Below are 23,169 nucleotides of genomic sequence, written 5' to 3'. Positions count from 1 at the left end.
ACCTGATTGGTGCCTAAAGAGCTAAATTTACTCAACCAAACACACAAACAAGCACGGAAACACACACACACAAACACATTCAGATGCAATCAATAATACAAACATAATATTTTCCCCTCTTGCTCTCTTTATGGTTGACAATACGGCACATATGCAAGTTTTTAACAGTAATACAATTGAACTCATTTGTGCTCAGAGACACAGTCTCACATACATGCACAAACACATACACAAGCTCACAAAACACACAGCTTCATTTCCTCAGTTGAACACCACCCAGCTGTAATTTAATCAGATGAGATATTGAAAAAGAAGGATGGCAATGAAAAACAAGTCAGCGAGCAAGCCAAAGCACAGTGATTAAGTCTCACAGCACTGCAGTAATTGCACGTCAGTATACCACATTGAACCTTTCCAACTGTGTCTTTTATCTCGTTTATTTCTGCATTTTATGTAGTCTGTACTGCAATATCACTATCGCTACTACTTTGCCTATAGGTATATGTATAGATCATGGCTAGATGCACAGATAATAAAGTCACTGATATACCAGTTGTTATGAGAGGTGAGCAATGAATGTGACTGTAAAACAGAAAAAACCCAGATGTAGCCATTTCAACACACACACACACACACACACACACACACACACACACACACACACACACACACACACAAAGCCTACTACAAAGGCATGACTCTCCTTTCTTATGTCAATCTACCCACACAAGCTCTGTGATCATTTCCCACCATCGGTACCTGCACACATCCCCCTTTGATTTCAAATCTTATCAGCATTCAATCCAGCAAATGCTAATAGCCTCACTCAAAGACCATAATTCAGTTTGCTTGTACAGTGAGCAGGGGAAGCCTGGGATGTGTTTTTTTTTAATGAGAACGAGGTCCCTCTTCTTCTTCTCCACCTCGTTGATATTCACTGAAGGAATCTCCAATTAGCCCTCTTCCTCGGCTACCTGCTTTCAGGAACGACCCCAACTTCTCCCAACTACCCCCAAGGCCAATTACAGCCCCCGTTTAGCACCGTCAGTCCCGTCAGATGTTTCTTTTTATTCATGCTGCAAACACATGCCACAGTCGGTTAATGAAGTATACAGCGGGAGGAGAGGAGGGGCAAAGAGTCCAATGGCAGCTTGCTTTCCAGGAACATTGGCAGGCATCCATCCACAGAACTTACGATTACTGATTCCTGTATTGATTCTTGAATCCTTTGTAAATCAGTGAAATGTATTTCTATTCATGGGTCAATACACGGTCAACAGTATCAAAGGGGAAAAAGCTGGCGTTGAACAATGGCCAATCAAGGAAACAAAAAGGACCAATGAGGCGGATGATGGAAGCACAGGAGGAATTATAAAGATAGAAGTCAGTCCATGAAAGAGTAGCTCTTTCTAGCCATCCAATCTCAGGAAGTAAGTGTCTGGAAGCGGGATTCACTTACATAACCGAGCGGGCTGCAATCAAGGACTGAAGCTTGAACAGGCAATCTGCAGCCCTCCTACCTCTACCCCCATTTGTCCTATAATTATTCCACCACATACTTCCCCTTTTCTCTCCTTTCTCACCTCTTTTTCGCTTTCTCATCAGAGTAGGATCATGACACCTCGCACTCTACACAGTGAGGATCAGAACAGAAGGTCAGGACTAATGAAGAATAGAAATTAGTTCTATCACTGCAACAGGTGTTTATGGAACACCTGTGCAGCTTGTTTCACTAAATTGCAAAGAAACTACTGTTCCCAAAATGTTAGTGTTACAAATAAGTAGCCACCATGTAGTCAAGCTCAATCTCTGCTTTAAGCAACATTATGTAAGAATTGGTCTTTTTTGCAATTTGGTGCCCCCGGTTTCAAACGCAATTAATCAATGGGGGCACGAAAACCTAACTAGCTCACGGCAGCTATGTTACACTTAGCAGCAGTTAGTGGTTAGTGTTAGTTTAGCAACAAGTAAAGCCGTCAGGAACATTTTAAAATGTGATCCAGTTTCACCAAAATCAGTGACATAGTTGGGGGTGTGTGACAGAAAAAAATTACATAGTGCAAGAACATGCATATGGGGCGCAGAGTGAGAATGACACATCTAATAACACGTCAGTGTAGCATCAAAATGATTGTGATGCTGTTATTTTATTGCAGAATAGTTACATAATGTTTCTTAAAAGCTACACTACTTATACTATTACCCATTTTATTTGGCAATCACATACAACATAATAAAGTTACATTTGACTTTCAAATTAGGTAATCACGTCGAACCAATGAGATTTTCCTCATATCAACAATCTAATAACCTCCAACAGAGATACAGATATATTAATATTATGGAAATTTGCTACATGATAAAAGTGCATTCAGCTGATGAGACATTTGGAGTGTGAAACACGTTTGGGAAGCCTTTATGTCTGTACTATTTGATTCTTTGGCAACCCAGTATAATTTGGGACCACCCTGATGTCAAGTGGGGGCATGGTGTGAGAGGAGAGGAAGAAGAAAAAAATCAAATCAGCCAAACAAGAGACTGTCAGGTACTTGTAAGAGAGGCAATTCTTATGTCAGCTTGGGGTAAGAAAGTCACCTGGAGCCTACAAGTGAAGTTTATAGACATGTATAGAATGTAATAGTGTTAAGTGAAAGATATATGTGATACAGTATCAATATTACAGATGTGATCGCAATTTTATGGAAACATCCAAAATCTAAAAGTAACTGTCTAAGGGAAAGCAAGGATCTTGACTGTTTTTTTTTCCTGGGTAACTGAGAATCACTCTGGTCCTGTAGCGTTAGAGAGAAGCAGCATTTTAAGCGGAGCTGATCAAATCTTGTCAGTAGCCAAGAGTCCTGTCTGCAGATGCAGGGGAGCAGCTGTGTTTATCTAAGGGCACCCAGGGGCCAGCGGTTGCCAGGAGCTGAGCACCAGACACACGGAGAGATGGATAGATGGATGAATGAATGGAGTCTCACACACCCAGTGACTGACAGATCCACAACAACGGGGAGCTTACACTGATTCAACATTATGTTATCAACATATGGTTGCATAGTATAATTATCACTTAGACCCAAGCAAATGTAATTTAAAATACTTAGCAGATGAAGCAGGTTTGGAGCCAGAGCACATTTCTCTTGCTCAGTACCTGATGTTGAAAACTCCACAATGTCAGATCTGTACAGTTATCTCTGATCATGCTCCGGTCATTCTGCATTTGTTCTTTACCAGATTGGTAAACCTCCCTAAAAACTTCAGTGATCTCCACCCCACTTGTTTAGTCTGGTTGAACCGAACCCTGGAGTGTTTACCGCCTTGATACAGTTCATCTGCGTCGGTGTGGACGCCGGACTTGAAGTCTGGTGCAGAGCAAACAACCGCTCTCTGGTCCACCTTGTAGATCAGACACCACTCCCTCTGGAGCCAGTAGCAGCTTCATACAACTTTTTTTCACATATGAAAAGTAGTACTCCCCAAGCACACACACTCTGATGTGTTAAATAAGAGCAGAGCACATTGAACACACAGTTTTATAACCAGTTGGCCCCTTTAATGTATGTCTTTATATTCTTTTAATACTGAAAAGAAACAGAACCTGATGTTGTGAAAAACAAAGGAATCAAGGCCCAATGGAACAGCAAAGAGAGAAAACTTTGAATCAAGGTTGCCGTCTCAACTGAAGCCAACAGTTTTTCTGATAGCTTCAAAGTCTCTGTGTGAGTGTCAACAAAACTAACATCTTTCCAGTTTGAAACTAATCACATCAAAGAAATCAATCAATAGAGCACAGGAGGTTGCCTTTCAGGTTTTCCTGTCAGTCTGTCGTGTTGTTTCTATCCATTTCTGTGGCCATACAAAGGCAGAAAGATAGAGGAAGAGGCAGAAAAAACAAATGGTAGCAGTAACAGACAGGGCAAGTTTTTCCATTTCGGTTTGAAAAGTGTTGAAAAGTCACCGCCTGGTTATGTAACCCATAATCAGATCAGACCAGCAACCACACAGTGCTACCTGAAGTTGAGCTGAGGACACGACACAGAGGTGCATCCATTTTTAAACTCCATCTGATTTTCCAACTGAGATTTCTATTATTCAGCCGTTACACAGCTTTCCCCGCAGGCGCACTGTATGCCATTAAATGTAAAGTAACACAGCAAAAAAAGTTCAAGGAAAAGTACCTTTTATTTTGTGAATAGAAATTATTTCCCCGGCTCTAGATGACAGCTCAGTGGGTAAACCTCTCCAGCACTCTCTGCATGTTTAAACAAATGTTATGCAAGAATCATCTGCTATTGCCAGTTTGACCCAAAACTGGTGGGTAGTTAGTCATGAGGGACATGAGTAGAGAGGAATGAAGTGTGTGTGTGTGTGTGTGTGTGTGTGTGTGTGTGTGTGTGTGTGTGTGTGTGAAGAGAGAGAGAAACAAATCATCTTGATCATCTGAGCAAAACAGGCAGAAATACACAGACAGAAAAAATACACACTTTTCATTTTAGATCTTATTATTCTGGGGTAGACCATTTTGCTGAACATACACACACATACATACACTGTGACATGTTTTTAATATCGCTATGACACATGGAAGATACGCCATTGTGAAAAAGACACTGCCTTGATCTAAATATACGCACAAATTACACATTCATATACTATAGTCCCTTTTTTTTCACACATCCTGTCTTATCTGGCATGTGGGGATTTTCTTCCACAGCCTGAGCCAACTTCTGCGGTGACAGAAATTCATTATCACATTTTTAAATTAAGAAATAATGCAGCTGGCCCGCCTGTGGCCCCCCCCCCCCCCAAAAAAAATACTGTGTTTGAGAGTGTGAATGAGGCTGTTTCAATATCCATCTATCCATGCAGTGCTCATGACAGGCGCAGAGGGGGAATCATGATAGATCTGCCATCGCACAAGTCTCCTCGCTCAATTATTAATAAGCTGCTTAAAACCTACAGGGGAGCAGAGGAGTGGAGAACGAAGGTCTTTTGTTCTCTATTTGTCACTGTTGCTTTTCCTCGCTGCTTATTTTGCAACACAGTGACCCACGCAAACTCATGAGAGTTAGATTTAAGACTGCTGACACATGTTTGGGGAGGCAGCAACGCAAGCCTAAATAACTATTATTATAACAATTTCTGAACAGAGGTACAGCTCATGGATGCCTCTTTATGTCTCTGAGCTAGATGAGTCCAATCAGTAAATTTTTAACTCTGGCAAAGAAAGGAAAATATTTCTCAAAATATCAAATTATCCCTTTTAAATGAACAAGAACAAATATCTCTACTGGAGCCTTTCTATTAGGGATGGTAAAATTCACTGTTTTGCATTTGTGCACCGGCATAAAAGTTCAAAACAAGTGTTCAGTGGATACAATTTGGGATGAAATCTGGATGTATCCAACTGTCTGTATTGTTTCTAACATCTCTGCATGGGTAAAATCCAATTTATTTATTTATTAGTAGAGGCGATGTGTGACCAATAATATGTAACCAATAATTTGATATTTAGAGTGATTTCTCCTGTCTGAAATAAAAACAAAGTGTACCATATTGAATTACAGAGCAATATTTTTTTTGCATTGCACTGAATCGCATTGTGATTAATCAAATCGTGTTGGATTGCACTGCATCCCAAATAGAGGTGAATCATATTGTATCGCCTTGGTAGTTGCTTTATGTGTATCTTTAATGTATCGGATTATTGGCAGTGCATCAAGATGTGTATTGCATCGGCCTCAGTGATAGAGATGCACATCCCTACAGGAGTGCAGGTGTTGCTGTATTTTTCACTCATCCCCACCCCATCATTACTCCATATATGATAAAACACACACTACAATGTGTCTGCCCACCTACAGCTACACTGACTAGACTGACTCACTGACTCTGGAGTCCTAGTATTTAGTATCCTAGCAGCTGAGTAAACTCACCAGCTGCCAGGACTTTGCTGCCTGTTTGCTGGACTTGGTTCAGCACAATATCGCCAGGAATGGAAGACAAGAACAGCAAGCAACCCTTTCTACCCTCACTGCTGTGAGATTCACTTTGATTTCAGCATGCATTGTCATTACTACAACATTTAACATTACAGTTTCTGTTTTGCTGACTAACAACTATGTAACCTGAGTTAACACCTAGACAAATGGCAGTGAGCACCCGTGTTTACATACCACAGTATCCCAATTTCTGTTGGGAATACCTCAGGTAATGCACTTAAATTTCTGCACTAGGTCTCAATAGATACTAGTGCACATATATACAACACACTCATTGACTTAATTCAGTCAGAGACACTCACATCAAGGACGTGACCATTTGCTATACTTTAACAAACACACATATGAACATTTAATCTAAGTTAAATGTTAAAAATAAAGGACACATTGAACACCTGCATGAACGTGATTGGATGTTATCAGACGCTATGAAGCTCCACTGCAGTGGTTGATAATGCTCTCAAACTTTAACCAGTAAGTAGGGCGTCCTGATAGCTCACCTGGTATGGAGCCCCATCATGTACCTAGTCCTTGCTGCAGCGGCTATGGTTATGAGTCTGACCTGTGGCCCTTCGCTGCGTGTCACACCCCCGCCCCCCTTTCCTGTCTCTATCCATTAAAAGGCCAAAATATATAAAACTTTAATCAGTTATCCAGTTCAAAGGATAAAACACAACCACATTTTGCACTGCTTGGTGGAGCTTGTCTCTAAAATACAGGCTACTGAAATATAGATAAAAATACATTGTTTTATAATACATATTATGATAGAACAAAGCCTTGTTAACGCGTCCACCACTAAAGAATAGCATGTGGCAGAACGGCGTAAGTGTATTGATTATTACTGTAGAGTGTAAGAAAGAACATTATTGCTTTTCTTATCTTAACCTGGTATCACAGACGTCTTTGTAAACTTACTCCATTTCCCTGGCGTCCTGCAGATCACTTCTCTCAAATGAGTTATTTACATACTTTATGTAAATAAAGCTTCATACAAGTGAATAAAATTGAACAGAACATAGCTGAAATGATAGAGAATACTGACAATGCTTTCTTACAATCAGCTCTAAAAAGGGGGATCTGATTGCTCAGTCTCATTCCACTCAAGTCAAGAGTCAATCACTAAACAGATGGCGCATATTTTAAATGCAGACAGTGGGTCCAATCTGCGCACCAATCTGTGTAGAAGAAGAGTAGTACCAAACATGACTCACAGAAAGCAGAGTGATTGGCGACATCAGCGTTTCTAAGAGACTCATTGGTAAAAGAGTCTGTTAAGCAGCAGTGAAAGAGAGTGTGATCTGCATGTCAAAAGGTGCACAGATGACCTTCATGTCTGCTGGTGGCGTGACTTGTGATCTGAATCTGATCTGGTTCTCCTACAGAGTCAGTTTAATTGGCCAAATATGTTTCTATAAGAGAGGAGGGGAGAGGAAATGAAAGGAAAGCAGAGGGCGGGAGAGGAATGGAACGGGAAGGGGAAGGGGAAGGGAAAGAAAGTCAATGAAAGGAAAGGAGAGGAGAGAAAAGGACAAGAGAAGGAAGGAAAGGAACAGGCAAGAAAAGGGAAGAAAAAGGGAGGAAAGGGAAGTAAAGGATGTGAGAGGGGAGGAGAGGCGAGAAAAATCCAGAAAAGGAAATGAAAAGAAAAGACAGGTAAAGAAAAGACAAGGGATTAAAGGAAATTAAGGTAAAGAAAAGCAAAGGAAAGGGAGGAGAGGAAAGGAAAATAAAACAAAAGTTTTAAAATTAGGAGTAGGAAAGGCAAGGAAAGAAAAATAAAAAGCAGAAAAGGAATGGAATTGAAAGCTAAGGAAAGGATGCGAGTAAAAGAAAGAAAAGGAGCGGAGATGACTGGAGTGGAGAGGAAAAGGAAGTACATAAAATAAAACAAAAGGAAGGAAATTAAAGGAAATGAGAGGATGGAAAGAAAAAAGAGAAAACGAGAAAAAAGGAAGAGAAAAGTAAAAGCGAAGAAAAGGGCAAGAAAGAGGACAGGTATAGAAAAGAAGAGGAATGGAAATTAAATGAAAGAAAAGAGAAGATTGTAAGGGAAAAGGAGAGGAAATGACAGGAAAAGGAAAGGAAATGAAATTAGCTGCGGAGTTTAGAAAAGGTGGAGACCTACAGAGGGAGAAAGGATCTGTTGTCATTGGAAACAGCAGTCGGCTGGCTGTCATCCATATTTAACCTGCTGGTGTTTTAACTGCCACAGCATCTTAATGGGCCGTTTTAATTCAGACAGCATCTAAAGATGTAGTCTGTAGACTTTTCTCTGTTACTGCACGGCTGCATAAATAGCACAGCATTAGGGAAACTTAAGGAACCTCTAAACTGGCATCCACAGTGACCAATGAAAGGAAAAGATTGGACTCATGAAGAAGTAAACTAAAACCTGAGAAAAACTTTGATATGAGGCTTTTTCCCCCATTCAGGACACTCTATCAATGAAATGGCTGCTATCACAAATTTAGCAGCATCTCATGTCTGCTTCGAGATGTTCACTGGGAGGCAAGGCACTGGGAGATTAGTGGCAAAGAACTTCTCACATCTGATCTTGTCAAAATCTTTTTAAACACTTGTCTCCGCTCTGCGTGAGTCACTCGCAACTATTGTCCCAGCAGCCTTGAGACAAACCGAGTGGGTTTAGGTAACACCGAACAATTGTACTACACGAGCGGAGAGGCAGCGGTTCGCGATGTGCTGGGACAGCTTTGCTCAAAACAAACACTCTAAAAAGAAGATTAGGTAAACAAATCAATGTCTGATCTGTGGAAGAAGACGAAACGACGAGTAGAAACAGACGAGGAGAAGAAAAAAAGATTAAGATTGGAGAAGAAAGAAGAAAAGTTAGGCAGGGGAAAGATACAAGCTAGTAGCAGAGAGATAGAGGGTGAATGAAATGGTCCTTTGAAATTTCTTATCATACCTCTAAAGTGCTGGCTTAGTCATTTGAGAGGGCCCGATGCATTTAAATGTGGAAGAAGGAAACAAATGTGTGTTGAGGAGACGGCCAGATCGTAAAGAGATTTGTCTCCTGAAGGCAATCAGCAAACTGTGCTGCTGTGATGAAAACAGTGAACAGATATTGGACAGATAAAAAGAGAGAAAGTAAATCTTTTGATTGCTTCAGTTAGAACCACAGTGAAAAATCTTCCTTTCCAGACCCCTTTCCATGGCAGTCTTTCAAACATTTACAGTTTATAGCATAGCTAAGTAGATCAATTTGTTTATTATAGTTTATAGTCATGGTGAGTGGTCAGAATGCATTGGCATTTCCCCCCCCCATTTTGTCTTTTTCAACATTACACTCACTCGTTTACTCCTCCCTTGAGGGGGAATCTACAGGTGGCTGTGAAAAAAACCCTGTCTACAACCAGTGTTTGGTTTGTCCGTTCTGGGCTACTACAAGAACATGGCGGCCTCAACCAAAGGTAACATGCGGTGTCTGTAGATAAAAAAGTCTTGCAAAACCACAACTATTTTGATTTTAAGATGATTATACACAAATAAAAATATACCCACAAATATTATATTCCATTTCTATTAAATAATATATACAATGGATCAAAGCACATACTATTGAAACTGAAGTTTTGTACTGAATCCAATGGTACCAATCATTAGTCACGTGGGGTTACTCATTTTATCAACATTATAAAATGTATCTTAGGTCTTAATGGCAAACTTGAAAAGACAGAAGAAAAAACAAAAGATTATCCTTCTTTTTGAACCTATTTTGTAACAATACAGAATATGTGTTTATCAAAAATGATGAAGGTCTGAAGTTTCTTACCTATTGTTCTAGAGGTGCTTTCCTGGAAAATGAGAAAAACCAACCACTATTGTCTATTGTCTAAAGTATGTTAAGAAAAACCTTTGCTGTAGCCTCATTCTTTGACAGACTGATTTGATCTGCTTACCTCAGCTAGTACTTTAAGTGCTCTAAAGGAAATCATAAAATTCATCTGTGGACATTAATGGGTTAAGGACCATTGTAGAGCAGCATGTAGTGCAACATGAAGTGTAACTGCACAGCGTGTGGAAAGAACATGTTGTCACCACTGGTTGGCAGCAAGCAGGATTATCAGACTGGGTGTCCATGCTCTAAGCTTTTACACAAAAACCACACAGACTTACAAGTTGCTTCCTTACTGTACATTAATGGAGTTTTGTAATTAAAATAAATCAAATTCAAACTCCTATAAGATTGGCTAGTTGCTGCTGCTTTTTGCGGATATATACCTTGTCCGTCTGTCCTAGTATGGGTTTTCCCATGGTGCATTTGTACTTGAAGTAAAGAAAATACTTGTGTTAGCTAACGTCAATGTCCAGCTTACATAAAATATGAAGGTAAACATTTCTGATGCCTTGGTTTGTTTTAAGCAGGTGAAATGCTAGTCTAAGTAAATGCTCCAATGTTCGCAGGAACACTGCCAAACATTGTCGCTAAGTGTGCCCTCATGGGTGGTTCCAGCTTTCACAGCTGCATTCACAAACCTAATCCATCCATCCATTCCCACTGGCCAGTAATACAATCTCTGGAGCCATTTTAAAGTCTGCTGGTAAGCAATCAGCAGAGTTATTGAGATTCATGACTTCCATGCTGCACACCTGCCCTAATGCAAATGACAAGGGTCTTCCTTAGGGGCGCACACACACACACACACACACACACACACACACACACACACACACACACACACACACACCACACAGCCACATACAGAAATGTGTGAGAGTGAGTCAGAGAGGCTTGGGGCAAACAGGAAGCATAAGCACTAGTACCTCTATCATCCTATTTGGATAATAATTTTTGCCAAAGATAATTTACTGACCTAATAAACCCACTTTTATGGATGGAACATTTCAGTCATAACCATTACTGTGCTTGTTAATTTCACCGAGGGCCCACTGGGGCTTCTGTACCCAAAACATACCAATTCCACAAGTGTATTTTAATTGAATAAGGCATCTCTGGATGAGTCACACGTTCATTGCCATCATTAGATGTGGAAACTGGGACTTTGGAATAGCATTCACAGAAGAACACTGCTGCCTGTTAGAGAAGCCTCCATTTTAATCATGTTGTACCCTGCATTTCGAATAAGTGAAAAGCTCCAGTGGTGGCATTAAAAATCTTCTTTTGTTGTTCCCCCACTGTGAGTTGACAAGAGTAATGATTATTCAAGGCTGAAACATTGCAGTACACTGAAAATACACCAGGTATTGACTATATATGGAGGCATCACTCCATGTCTTGCAAAGGTAGCCCAAAAATTTGTTTTCAGGACCACATTCCTGTCTGAGCCACCTTTAAAATCTCAGTATACTTAAAATGTTCATAACTGTGGCCATACTTGAAGTTGGGATGTATACCCCGGTGGCAGGGTGACGAGAAAGGGGTAAAATGCGATTATTATATATTATATATTATTATACAAATGTGGATAAGACCATGCACTTTCATATAGTCTGTCCTCAAAGGAGTTTACCTGTAGCCTCGTGTTGCACTCGGGAAGTACAGAAGTTGAGAGAGAGAGAAGTTGAGAGTGCTTATTTTCTCTCCTCTACACACTTTGCCAATCAATATCGTGAAATGGACGTGCTTGTGGGAGTGTGTGGTACAGAAACTTGGCACAAGCCACACCCAAACTAACTGTTTTCATTAGGTTATTGGTTATCTTTGATGCTGAAATGTTGGTTCTCTGTCAGAACATCTACAATATGCAGGGCTCCAGAGTGTGACCAATTTGGTCGCACATGTGACCAAAATTGCGAAGAGTGCCAAAGACCAAAGAGTGCGACTAATAATTGTTCTAGGTCGCACTGGTGCACCTGACGCTGCCCGGGTGAAAACGTAAATTTATTGCGCATCATCTCTCTGCGTTCTCCTGTGACCGAACTCACACACTCACGGTAGGATCATATCGGGTTCTAAACCAATAAGAGACAGAGCTCGGGCGGGTCTTTGCCTCTGATTGGCTGTGGTCCTGTTCACCGCGCTAAGTTGCGTGTGTTTAAAAATTGCCGAGCCCTGGTCCTTCGGCGACAGCATCAGACTCGGAACCAGAGGAGGAGACAACCGAGTCTGGGATAGAGCCCGGCTCTGAGACCCAAATTAAAAAGGTCAAAATATATTCCTTCAGACAGGACTGGCTGAAACAATTTCCCTGGCTGAGGTACAACAAAGGACATAACACAATGCACTGCGTGTACTGTCAGGAGTGGGGTCAGAATATGGCCGGAAATAGTGCATTCGTGAGCGAGTCAACAACGTTTCATATCAAACTTTTATTTGGAAATGTTTAATTTTGCTTAGTGTTTTAGTTTGAAATGTTCAATTTGAGCTAAGTGAAGCACTTTATTTTTCTTTTTATATATAATTGTACTTCAAATAAAGACAAGCATTTCTCTACACCTTATTCTTGTTTAAAAATCATTCACATTATATGAAAGTTATGGAGAGCGATAAATGCACCTAAATATTGTGCTGGTGCACCTAAAAAAAAAAAAGCACCAGTGCAACCAATGCAAAAAGTTAGTCTGGAGCCCTGATATGGCTTCAAATTATTTTCCAAAATGAACTATTAACTTTATAATTTCAGTGACTTTACCTTTGTTTTGGTTTCATGATCATTCTGGTCTACTTTAAATAATTTAAATCTACTATTAAAGGAATAGTTTGAAGATGAAAAGCAATGAATGAAGATGAAAACGTGTCATAATTGTCCATTATGATGTACTGTAGCTGGAACCAGGAGATGGCTAACTATAGCCCAGCATAAAGACTGGAAATGAGGGAAAACAGCTAGCCAGGCTCTGGCTTTCCTGGAGTCTTACTTGGTTACCTGGCAATCTCACATTAACAAACATACTCCAGGAGGTAAAAGAAAACGCCTGCAGCCTCTCCACCCCTCAATTTTCTACTATTTTCTACTCTTCCTTTTAGCCTTTATCTCCCTCTTGACATTATGGTTTCTTCCTTATTGTAATGCAACACGGTCAAAACTTCAAACTTCTTTATCTCTTTTGTTTTTTAAAATGTATTTTTATTAAAAATTCAATTACCAGAAGTATCCATTCTCTGTGTATCATCAGCAACTTATTTCTGACTATTGACTTTCAAATTTGTGGTCTGATTTTATGTTTCTCCTCTTCTGCTGAAAATAAAGCAATCCCCATGGTCCTCAATGTGTATTGAGTGTATTGATTTTTAAACAAAAAGTAATCAAGCCTGTGAACACCTTAAAAAACCTGCTAATTAGTAGAAGATCAATCAATGATTTTGCAGCTGATAACATATCACTTGTGAATTTGAAACAGCAATACAGTATTGCACGGAATGAGTTTCATTCATACTTTTGTTGTTGGACTTGTTGGATAACTAAGTAGGCCTAGATAGAAGCCAATTACTGAAATAAAGAGAAAGATAATTCCCTAATCTCCTCTCTTTGCTTTCATCAGCTTGCCTTGCTTTGCATCCTCTGCTAATGCAGCCTCCGTAGTAATTTCCCAGTTGGGACTTTGGTTTCATTTTCCTGCACTCCACCCTGCAACCCCCACCATCAGCTCATTGTTGTACAAAATGATGACAACAAGGGCAGAAATGTGTCATTTCCAATCGTCTTATATCAAAATATTTGTTCATATTACCCTTGTGAACATATTTGCCAGGCAGCCCATTTGGGTTTGTTAACGCGCAAGCAAGAGAGGAACAAGAAGTGGGAATGAAAACCACTAGAGCAGAAAGCATTATTATTGAAAAGAAGATTAGCAGAGAAGACAATGCCTCTAGCATGTTTAGATTCAATTAAGTCTTATTTGAAAGCAGAGCGGTGAACCCTGCGTACGTCAGTAAATAGTGATGCTTGGATGTGAGCTGACTGCTACGTTGAATCCAGTTGAATTTACCTAATCAGACGTCTCAAACCTTTTATTCAAGGAGGTTCACTGATGGTCATAGTAATTAATTTTGAACAATAATGAAATCTGTAAACTTTATTTTAAACCGACAGGTCATGCTTAAATTTAAGATAGGGCTTAAGCGGCTGTTGTTCGGTGATTGCAAACACTGTTTCCACAGTATGAAGCCCTGGTTTCAAAATGATTTCCTTGTGGATTTAAACAGACCCAGAGCAGCAGTGGAGTTTCATAAAATGTTCAAATATCCTGAATTATTAATGATCACTGGGAGAATTAGGACTGCGATGGTGGTAGACGCTTAATCTCCCTCAGACATCTATCAGGTGTGTTTGTGCCTGTCTTATCATATGAATAAGTAGCGATTATAATGGCATAAAATTAATAATTTAGAAATGCGCTGCGGGAACATAAATGCAGCACACTTTTGTTGATAGCTCACACAGTGTACCATTCAATTACCTGGACACAGATGGTTAAAAACAAGCATGAGCCAAACAGAACAGCAGGTTAAAGAGGAGATTGCTTTGGACCAAGAATAAATGGGCCTACAGGGAAAAACAATTGTCTTCAAACTGATATGAATAAATAAATATAAAAAAGGCTCTATATAACGCTAATTTAATTCCCTACACCTCGACTGATGTTCTGATTGCGCATGTAACGGTCCAGAGTCTCTACTTTAAGTCAGTCTGAACATTCTCTGCTTTTATAGCTTTCAGATGAAGCAGTATTTATCTTTAAACAATATACCCATTCATCTTGATTACTGGCTGTGCCTGTTTGCCTGCAGAATGTCTTATGTAATGCAGTGACTGTAGTGTGCTAAATTGGTGTCAAAAGTGCTTGACATTGAGTGATTTCATCTCTCCTTTTTAAATAAAAACTGATTTGTTCAGACTGAATAAGCAGATTGAAAGCAAACTTTCTTTAAAGGGACACTGCACCCCGAATCTATATATCTTTAAAGGTGCAATAATTCATATTTTTATATCAACAATGGAACAACTACATGTAATGTGAAAGGGGTCGCTCGGTCCATCGAGAATTATCATCCAACTCTGTCATTCCGCCCTATGAAGCATTTTAGCGTCTTTCAGGTCATTGTTTTGGCTTGACGGCCCACACTGGCTGCTATCAACAGCATCTGGAAAGCTCTAATGAACCCACTGTACAGTACCTGCCCACCAACTGGCAGCCAGATACACTTAGTAAATATCTAGGGGGTGTAGTGGAGCATTTAGCAGCTGAAGAGCCAAATATAACCTTCACTGGAGGTGGTGGAGACCAAAACAGTGCTAAAAGAAGAGTAAATATTGGACTTACATTTGCTAGGTGGACAGAAACATGAGAAGAGTGGATCTGTCCAATAGAAGAGAAGAAAAAAGCTAACCAAAAGCACAAACTACTTGCACTTTGTCATATGGGTGACAGACTGGTGCTTGAGGATTGAGTGTGTGCTGTACTTTTAGCCACAACATAAAAAAATACATACAACACACTAGACATTGGTTTACACAGCAGTGAAGTGGATGGTTCTCTATTAAAGTTGTTTTAGAACATTTTCAAAAATGGTTACCATTATAACAAATCCAAGTTGACCACAACCTCCATTCTCCACATGGAAGCTAGCAAGTGACTGACTTTTTTACAGCAACCTTTAAAGTCTAAAGCGGGTCAGTTTGTCATACTCAGAAGACAGATTTTTTTTTACATACAAAACTGACTGTAGTCACCAATAAAGCAAAATTAAACAAAATGTAGGTTTCTGTCAAATTGTATTGGCTTTTACTTTGACCTTGATTGCTGTACAATTACAAAAAAGTAAAGAAATCCCATAGCTCTGTTACAGAAATGCCACATAGCGGTAGATTAAGTGATCTACTGCTTGATACTGCCTCCATCACTCAGTGTCCATTCATGACCTTTGTTTTTGTAAGGCTATATCTGAGTCTGCTCAGTATTGCTTGGAACAAGGATTGTTATGAACAAGCCGTCCAAAGAAATCGATGTGTTCAATACAGCGCACTATGAAGTTTCTCATGAAGAATGGCAATATAATAGCTGACAGAACTGCCCTGCAATATTGCCACGGTATTGCTTCTCCATCATAATTGCTGCCCCAACACCTCCATTTTCCACTTCACTTTCTCTTTGTCATCGACCTCTCTTCCCCTCCTCTCTTTTCCTCCCCCCTTTTCTCCTCCAGTCGCCCCTCTCCACCTCTGGGGCTGAAAAGGCGGTAATCAGAGCTCATTGACAAGGGACTGAAAACACATCATCATCACATCTTTGAGAATGTTTCATAAACCCAAGTATACGCTCAGAGTTTCTGTATACTTCCTTCCACAGTAGCCCCAAGTACCAGAAATACAAGTCAATCATAGATACAATATTCTTCTATTGGAAATAACCAGCTTCGATCAAGATAAGGAACTAAAATGAAACCCACATATTCAAACCAGAAGGAAACATTGAAGATAATCAATAAATAAATGAGGGCTGCAATAATCTTACATTAAATAGTTTTCAGTAAGCATTGACTGAGTTGTCTTGGCTTTAATAGCTGGTATTATTAAACAAGAGTTTTTATTCAGAAACATTAGTGGATTTGTTGTATTTAAGGTTATACTCCTGTTGAATGGGATTTTTCTGACAGAGTAAATGTCACACACACTTTAAAACTGTTTTGAATATAAAATGTTCCTTAAATAGGATACTGACTGGACTGTGACAGTATTTGGTGATAAATGGTGATAGTTATGTTTACTGCTGTTCGCTTTATAATAATCCTTCTATTATTATCAGTTTTTTGACCACTGGGCCTTTAATACACCTCCTGATGATGTGTTAAGTGTGTGTGCGTGTGTATGTGTGTGTGTGTGTGTGTGTGTGTGTGTGTGTGTGTGTGTGTGTGTGTGTGTGTGTGTGTGTGTGAGTGTAAAAGAGAGAAGGAGAATGTGAGGGTTATACACACTATAATCACTGTTACATCAGAGGTGAGAGAAAAAGGGAAGTGAGAAGTGTTGTTTCCATGGTAACCGACATGTCAGCGAAGGGGCACGGTGCGGCTTTGTGGTTTTTTTTCAGGTGAGAAAACACACGCAAACACACACACACACAAACACATTACAAGGCTACAGGTAAACATCTATATTTTTGCAGGAGTCATGCGTAGAGCCATTGACCGCAAGTTAGAAGAGCCAAGGGCCAATCACAGTGGAGTATTTTAAACCAGAGGACCAGATCTTTCTGAGAACAAGGTTAATTATGGGGTTTGGGAATGAACCAGGTTTATTCTAAGGGAATCCTCAGCTGCAGTGTAAAAGCAGACTTAATGAGACTCTAAAGGGCATCAAAGACAAACTGACGGAGGCCTTCACATTGCCTTACAACCTTTAATCTTTATTACAGTAATGTTTTACACAAACTGCTGCAATGCATGGGCAAAAATCCATCACTCACATTGAACTTTCTGAATCAAACTGTTCCTCGTGTTGAGACATAATCTTTTTTTTACAGGATCAAATGCTTCTACCTAGGGCCGTATTTCCCAGCAGCATTTTAAAGCTAAATTGATTCTGCAGCACTCTGTCAGGTCAGGTCAAGATGGCTTGCTACTGGTCACCACCACAAATTTGCAGGTCAAAGTCCACCAAAGTGGGACTTGACACAAAAAAAAAGTGACTACCGTGGCAACCTCGCGTTTAATGCTGGTTTGCCTCACCCTGGGGGCTGGCTGGGAGGCCGCTACTGTTTCATGGACATTTAAAATTAAATTTTTAAAAAAAAAAATTAAATTTTTAAAAAAAACCCCCCCCCCCCCCCCAAAAAAAAAAAAAAAAAAAAAAATTTTTCCCCCCCCCCCCCTTAAAACCTTAAAAAAAAAATTTTTTTTTCCCCTTTTTAAAAAAAAAAAAAAAAAAAAAAAAATAAAAAAATTTTTAAAAAAAAAAAAAAAAAAAAAAAAAAAAAAAAAAAATTTTTTTTTTTTTTTTTTTTAAAAAAAAAAAAAAATAAAAAAAAAATAAAAACCAACCCCACAAAAAAAAAAAAAAAAAAAAAAAAAAAAAAAAAAAAAAAAAAAAAAAAAAAAAAAAAAAAAAAAAAAAAAAAAAAAAAAAAAAAAAAAAAAAAACCCCCCAAAAAAAAATTTTATATAAATACCTTGGTATTATTATTGATTCTGAGGCTTCTTCCAACCTCCAAATATGCTGTTATTAAAAGGAAATCAAGGTCTGGGCATTCTTCAGAGGTCCAAGGATTGGTTCTCTTTTAATGACAGGGGGAAAAAAATGTTGCTACCCATTCTAAATTATACTGATATAGTGTGTCATAATACTACTAACTCAAATGTGATGAACAATATTCTATATAGATGTATTTTGAAAACATTACATGTGATATAGGAATTTCTTACTTTGCTGTCTTTAAATGACAAAAAGGAACACAACATATTTTGGATTATTCAAAACTAAAATTTTTTTTTTAACTTCAAATCAAGTTGTCAGTGTTCACTTGTTAATTACTGTTTTTCTTTACTATTAGTCCTATTTTTATTTTAACCTGTGCTTCTGTGCCCTTTTTTGTATGCACTTACCAATAGGCATGTTGGTAAAATGGAATGACTGGTCAGGACACTTTTAAAAAAGGGATGTGCAAACTTCTTGACTATGGTGATTATGAAATTGTTAAACAAAAAGCTAGTATTGAGAACTGACAAAATATTGGAATATGCAAAGCTTAAGAGATGATCATGAATCTATCTATCTATCTATCTATCTATCTATCTATCTATCTATCTATCTATCTATCTATCTATCTATCTATCTATCTATCTATCTATCTATCTATCTATCTATCATCGAGTAGTGAATTCTTAATTTAACAGCCAGATAACAACCAGAAATCCATATGATGTTATTCTAGATGATCAAGCCGCATAAACCTGAAACAAAATGGCTGCAGAGCACGCAAGAAGTTTCATAGATTTTAAGAACAAACAGCAAGCCATTGTGAAGTTTTAGTGCAAAGTGGCTTGTTAGTGACTTCAGTACACTAGTAAGTAAAGACACTCTCATTACAGAACTCATTTGGTAAGTTTTCAATGAATGCACCACGGGCATGCTGCCGCTTCAATCTTCCAGCTCCATTATCATCCCAACCACAACCAAATGAAAGATGCACTGTGTAGTATAATGGCAGCGTCTCTGCAGAAAAACCACAAACCTTGTCAAACATTCTGAAATAAAGTCTAAAACAAACCTAAGCCAAACAGCAACATTTCTAAAAGTCTGTATGTTGGGTCCATTACTCACATTTCCCACTGAATCAAAGCCTTAACCACTGGCCACAAGATAACAAGCAGTCAGTGTGAGGAGCCTTCCTGCTGTGTCTCTGCTCGTATACAGTAACTGATGATGGCTGGAATGAGTTAGAGGGAGAAGAGACATTGAAATGAAAAAGGAAACTACTGGACACACACTGAGTCCCACAAGAGGGACACTCTTGTGGGACTCAGTGTGTGTTTTTATATATCAGTGTGTAATTATGTGTGTGTATGTGATATAGAGGCTCCTCTTCACTGCAGGCCACATGGACCCAGAGGATCTATGGATGACACTATTCCAGAGACATGGTGCTCTCTGTTGTCAAGGTTGATTAGTTGCAGGATAAAACCGGTTTCCTCTCCTCTCCTCCTGCTCTTTTTCCCTCATGCTCCCCTTCTTTTACTCTTTTACCCACTTGTCCTCCTGTTAATCGACTCTCCTATCTCCACTCTTATTCTTTTCCATTACACTCCAGGCTTTGCTCATTGTGGACATTCAGAGGATGTTTTACAAACCCAAACACACCTGAGAATGATCCACGTATCACTTTGATTTTCATGCACTGCAGGAATGGAAGACTTTCCCATTTCAATTATTGAGAAATAATTATTACTGGATCCAAAGTTTTAGTTGCACTGAATCAAGTAACCATATTCTGTGTCTGTGGCTTGTAGCTCTTCCACTATAATTGGAAATGTAGTTGTTAAAGATGGTCAAGTCATTCAGGTGAGATGTTATAAGTTATTACAAACCTAGTCGATTTTGGCTGGAGCTGGTTCCCTAAATCCAAATCTAAACTCTGATAGAGCTAGTATCAGCCAGGATCTGGCTGCCTGACAGTGGCTGTGCTATTGTAAACGTGGCTTTTATTAACACAACCTGTAACCCCCAAAATGTAATTAGTTAATAAAATGCTCTCTGGCTAAGTTAGTTAGCCATTCATGCTAACATTTGCAGCTGACGCTAAAGCTGAGACACATTCAATTTAAATCAGTTTATTTCCATTTCATTTCCATTGTGCTCTTTCGTTTCTGGCCAATTACAGTGATGTTTATAAGTGTGTATTATCCCTGGACGTAAATATAATATAAACAAAATGACAAATAAAATGACATTTTGATAGAAGACTTTCATGAACAAACAGGATGTAAAAGTAACACAAAGACAGTTTTTGGGATTGGTTTCATTTTGTTGAAAGCTGAAATGATGTCATGTTGATCACAGCACTAAAAGTAGTGGGTGTCAAAAGAGTAATCAGAGAAATGTTCAACCTACATCTAGTCCATGAAAGCTTTAACAAAGCACCTGTTTCTACATGAGGAAACATACACTGTTGCACAGGAAGTGATGCGTTTTATATTTCTGGCAGCAGCAGGTGTTTTTCTGAATAACCATAGATGCGGATAAAAGTGCTCCACATGGAAACCATGTCAACAGAAAACCAAGATAAAAGGATGCAACGTTACTGCTCAAGCAGTTTGAATCGCAGGTCACCACTGTCGCCCTTAGAGTCAAGTGAATGCAACAGAGTAACTGAATGATTTATTGTTCTTTCAATAGGAGAGACTTTATCACGCAGCAGGAGGCGAGCATCAACTGTCTAATCAGCCTCATTGAAGAGGACATCGAAGTGACTGACAAGCTGGCTGCTGCCTTCAAGGCTTTGGGTCGTGACTCCGTCAGCTGTGAGGTGTTAATAATATGAGCCCAAGAATTAGTCGGCCCTTTTCAAACATGTTTTCAAATCATCCCTCGACTCCCACAGCACTGGACGCCTTTGCTGTGGAGGAGATCATCTATTGTTCTGGTCCTTAAGACCTCTGACCTCTGCAGCACTTCACCTCTACATCAATGAAATGCCTTGAAAAGACTGCACCAGAGAGGCTTTATTACCCTCACAGATGCGTTTTCATTTTGCTACACCTCATTGTCATTGAACTACCAACACATTGGTTTATATTTTCTTTGTAAATCTGTCAATGATTGGAATACAACCTTCAACCACACCTAAGGTAAGCTACAGCTACTTGACCTAGGTCCAAAAGTTGTTGAATAGGACAACCATGGGTAAGATATTAAAGCTTCCCTGTTTTCTTGTAAACAAACAAACATACCAGTGCTTCTCACTAAAATATATCATATATATGTTAACACCTAACAGACATGTTGAAATTCAGTCCATGCAGTGTGCTACGCCAGTAAGCTAATTCCTTCCTCAAGCATCTGTATGTAACCTTTGCTAAACTGATATCCAATAACATAAAACAAACAAAAGCCAGCCACCGCATGGATATCTGTGTAGCTACTGTTGTAATACAAGTGTCACCAAACTCAAAAATGCCTGCGCTGCTCTCTTGCCCCAATCCTCCCTCCTTTTCTCCCGTTACCTCCTCCGCTGTCCTCCTCGTCGATGCTGTTCTTGACGCTGTCGTACTCCTCGTCGATGTTCTGGTTGCCTCGGATCTGACTGAGCACGCGGCGGGCCTTCTGGGTCAGCCCGCGCTGGATTAACCAACGAGGGCTCTCTGGTAGGAACAAGAATCCGATGAACTGGAGCAGTGCGGGAAGCACCGACAGACCCAACATGTACCTGGAGAGGGAGGGAGGGAGGCGATATATGGAGTGAGGAATCTAACTATGATCACTGAAACTACATAACCAGGTGTTTTTTGTTTTTTGGCTTATGACAGCTTTGCGTGCCGTGCAAATTTCAATTATTTCAACATTTGTTACAGAAATCGGTGGCACCTGCGTTCAGTTTCAGCTATTTGCCAGCAAGCATCAGGTGGTTTGTTCATTCAAATTAAACACTGGGGGAAATGTCAAGGCTTTATTCAGATTCTTTGGCTTAAAATAACCTTAGCATTTACATTTCACATTTAACTTTAACCCTGAACGTAATTGAAGAGGTGCTGTAATAAGTGGGTTTACATGCACAGCAACACACCAATTACTAGAAGTATATAATGACAGAATGGGGATGACACACATACTGTAATTTTTTTAATCAGATATTCTCTTAATCCGTAAAAAAACCCCTCTAAATCATAATGCACATTTAAACATACACTTTGACTGCATGCTCAACTATAAAATGTCGATTTCTAATATCTCAATGGAATAACTTTACCCAAACAAAACCACTGATACACTAGACTATTAAGTTGAGAGGAAAATTGTCTCTTTGTATCCACTTATGCAAACAATCAGGGTTCAACACATTGTGTAAAAGGGTTGTTCTACAAATCCAAACAATTGAGCAATAGGAAGGCAAAGAGTAAGAGGGTACAAGAGAGGCGAATAAGGGAGGAAAAAAATCTGATAATGATAAAATGTTACAGAGCTTTATGTCTAGAGGTAGAAATAGTGGAGAAGCAACAGGTTGCCATTTTATACAACTCCAAAGAGTTGGAAATCCATATAATTTTACTGAAGTGAACACCCAGACATATAAGGCTTTTCTTCTGCTACGCATGCAAAGACGTCAATCAGACAGCATTTATACTCCAAACTCAATAAGTGTCTCCAAAAAGCCATTATCATGTATGAATCAGACCAATCTAGAGGCTTCTAAACGATCTGCGCCATCTCCATCAGAAACGTAGATCCCTGCAAAAAGGTTGATTCTTATCTACACTGTCTCACAGCTCAACATTCAAACACGCTGGAGGCTGTAAACCTGCATTCAGTGTGACAGTGGGAAAGATGCTAACAGAAGCAGAAAAAAAGCAAAGGAGGTAACAGATAAAAGAGAAAACAAGGACAGAGAAAGAGGCATGCTGTATGTTTCAAACGTACAGTACGGCTGCTCTCAGCAAATGTTAGGGTCTGACCTGTGCATGTGTTGACATTTGGAATGAGGATCTGAGCCAGCTCGACTTTTTCTGGCATTTGATAAGAACTCAAAGAAA

At 39.3% G+C, this 23,169-nt stretch overlaps 1 protein-coding gene across 1 annotated transcript in view; it reads right to left on the bottom strand.

Annotated features, from left to right (window-relative positions):
* The window catches only part of LOC127358623 (proton myo-inositol cotransporter-like), a 64,708-nt gene that overhangs the window by 28,662 nt on the left and 12,877 nt on the right, over positions 1 to 23,169 (bottom strand). The window contains exon 3 of the mRNA XM_051391864.1: positions 21,646 to 21,848. Coding sequence (XP_051247824.1) covers positions 21,646 to 21,848 — 203 coding nt within the window. The remainder of the gene's footprint in view (positions 1 to 21,645; positions 21,849 to 23,169) is intronic.

This window comes from Dicentrarchus labrax, unplaced genomic scaffold (assembly GCF_905237075.1).
Source record: "Dicentrarchus labrax unplaced genomic scaffold, dlabrax2021, whole genome shotgun sequence".
Classification (NCBI taxonomy): Eukaryota; Metazoa; Chordata; class Actinopteri; family Moronidae; genus Dicentrarchus; species Dicentrarchus labrax.
This window is presented reverse-complemented; position numbering and strand designations above follow the sequence as displayed.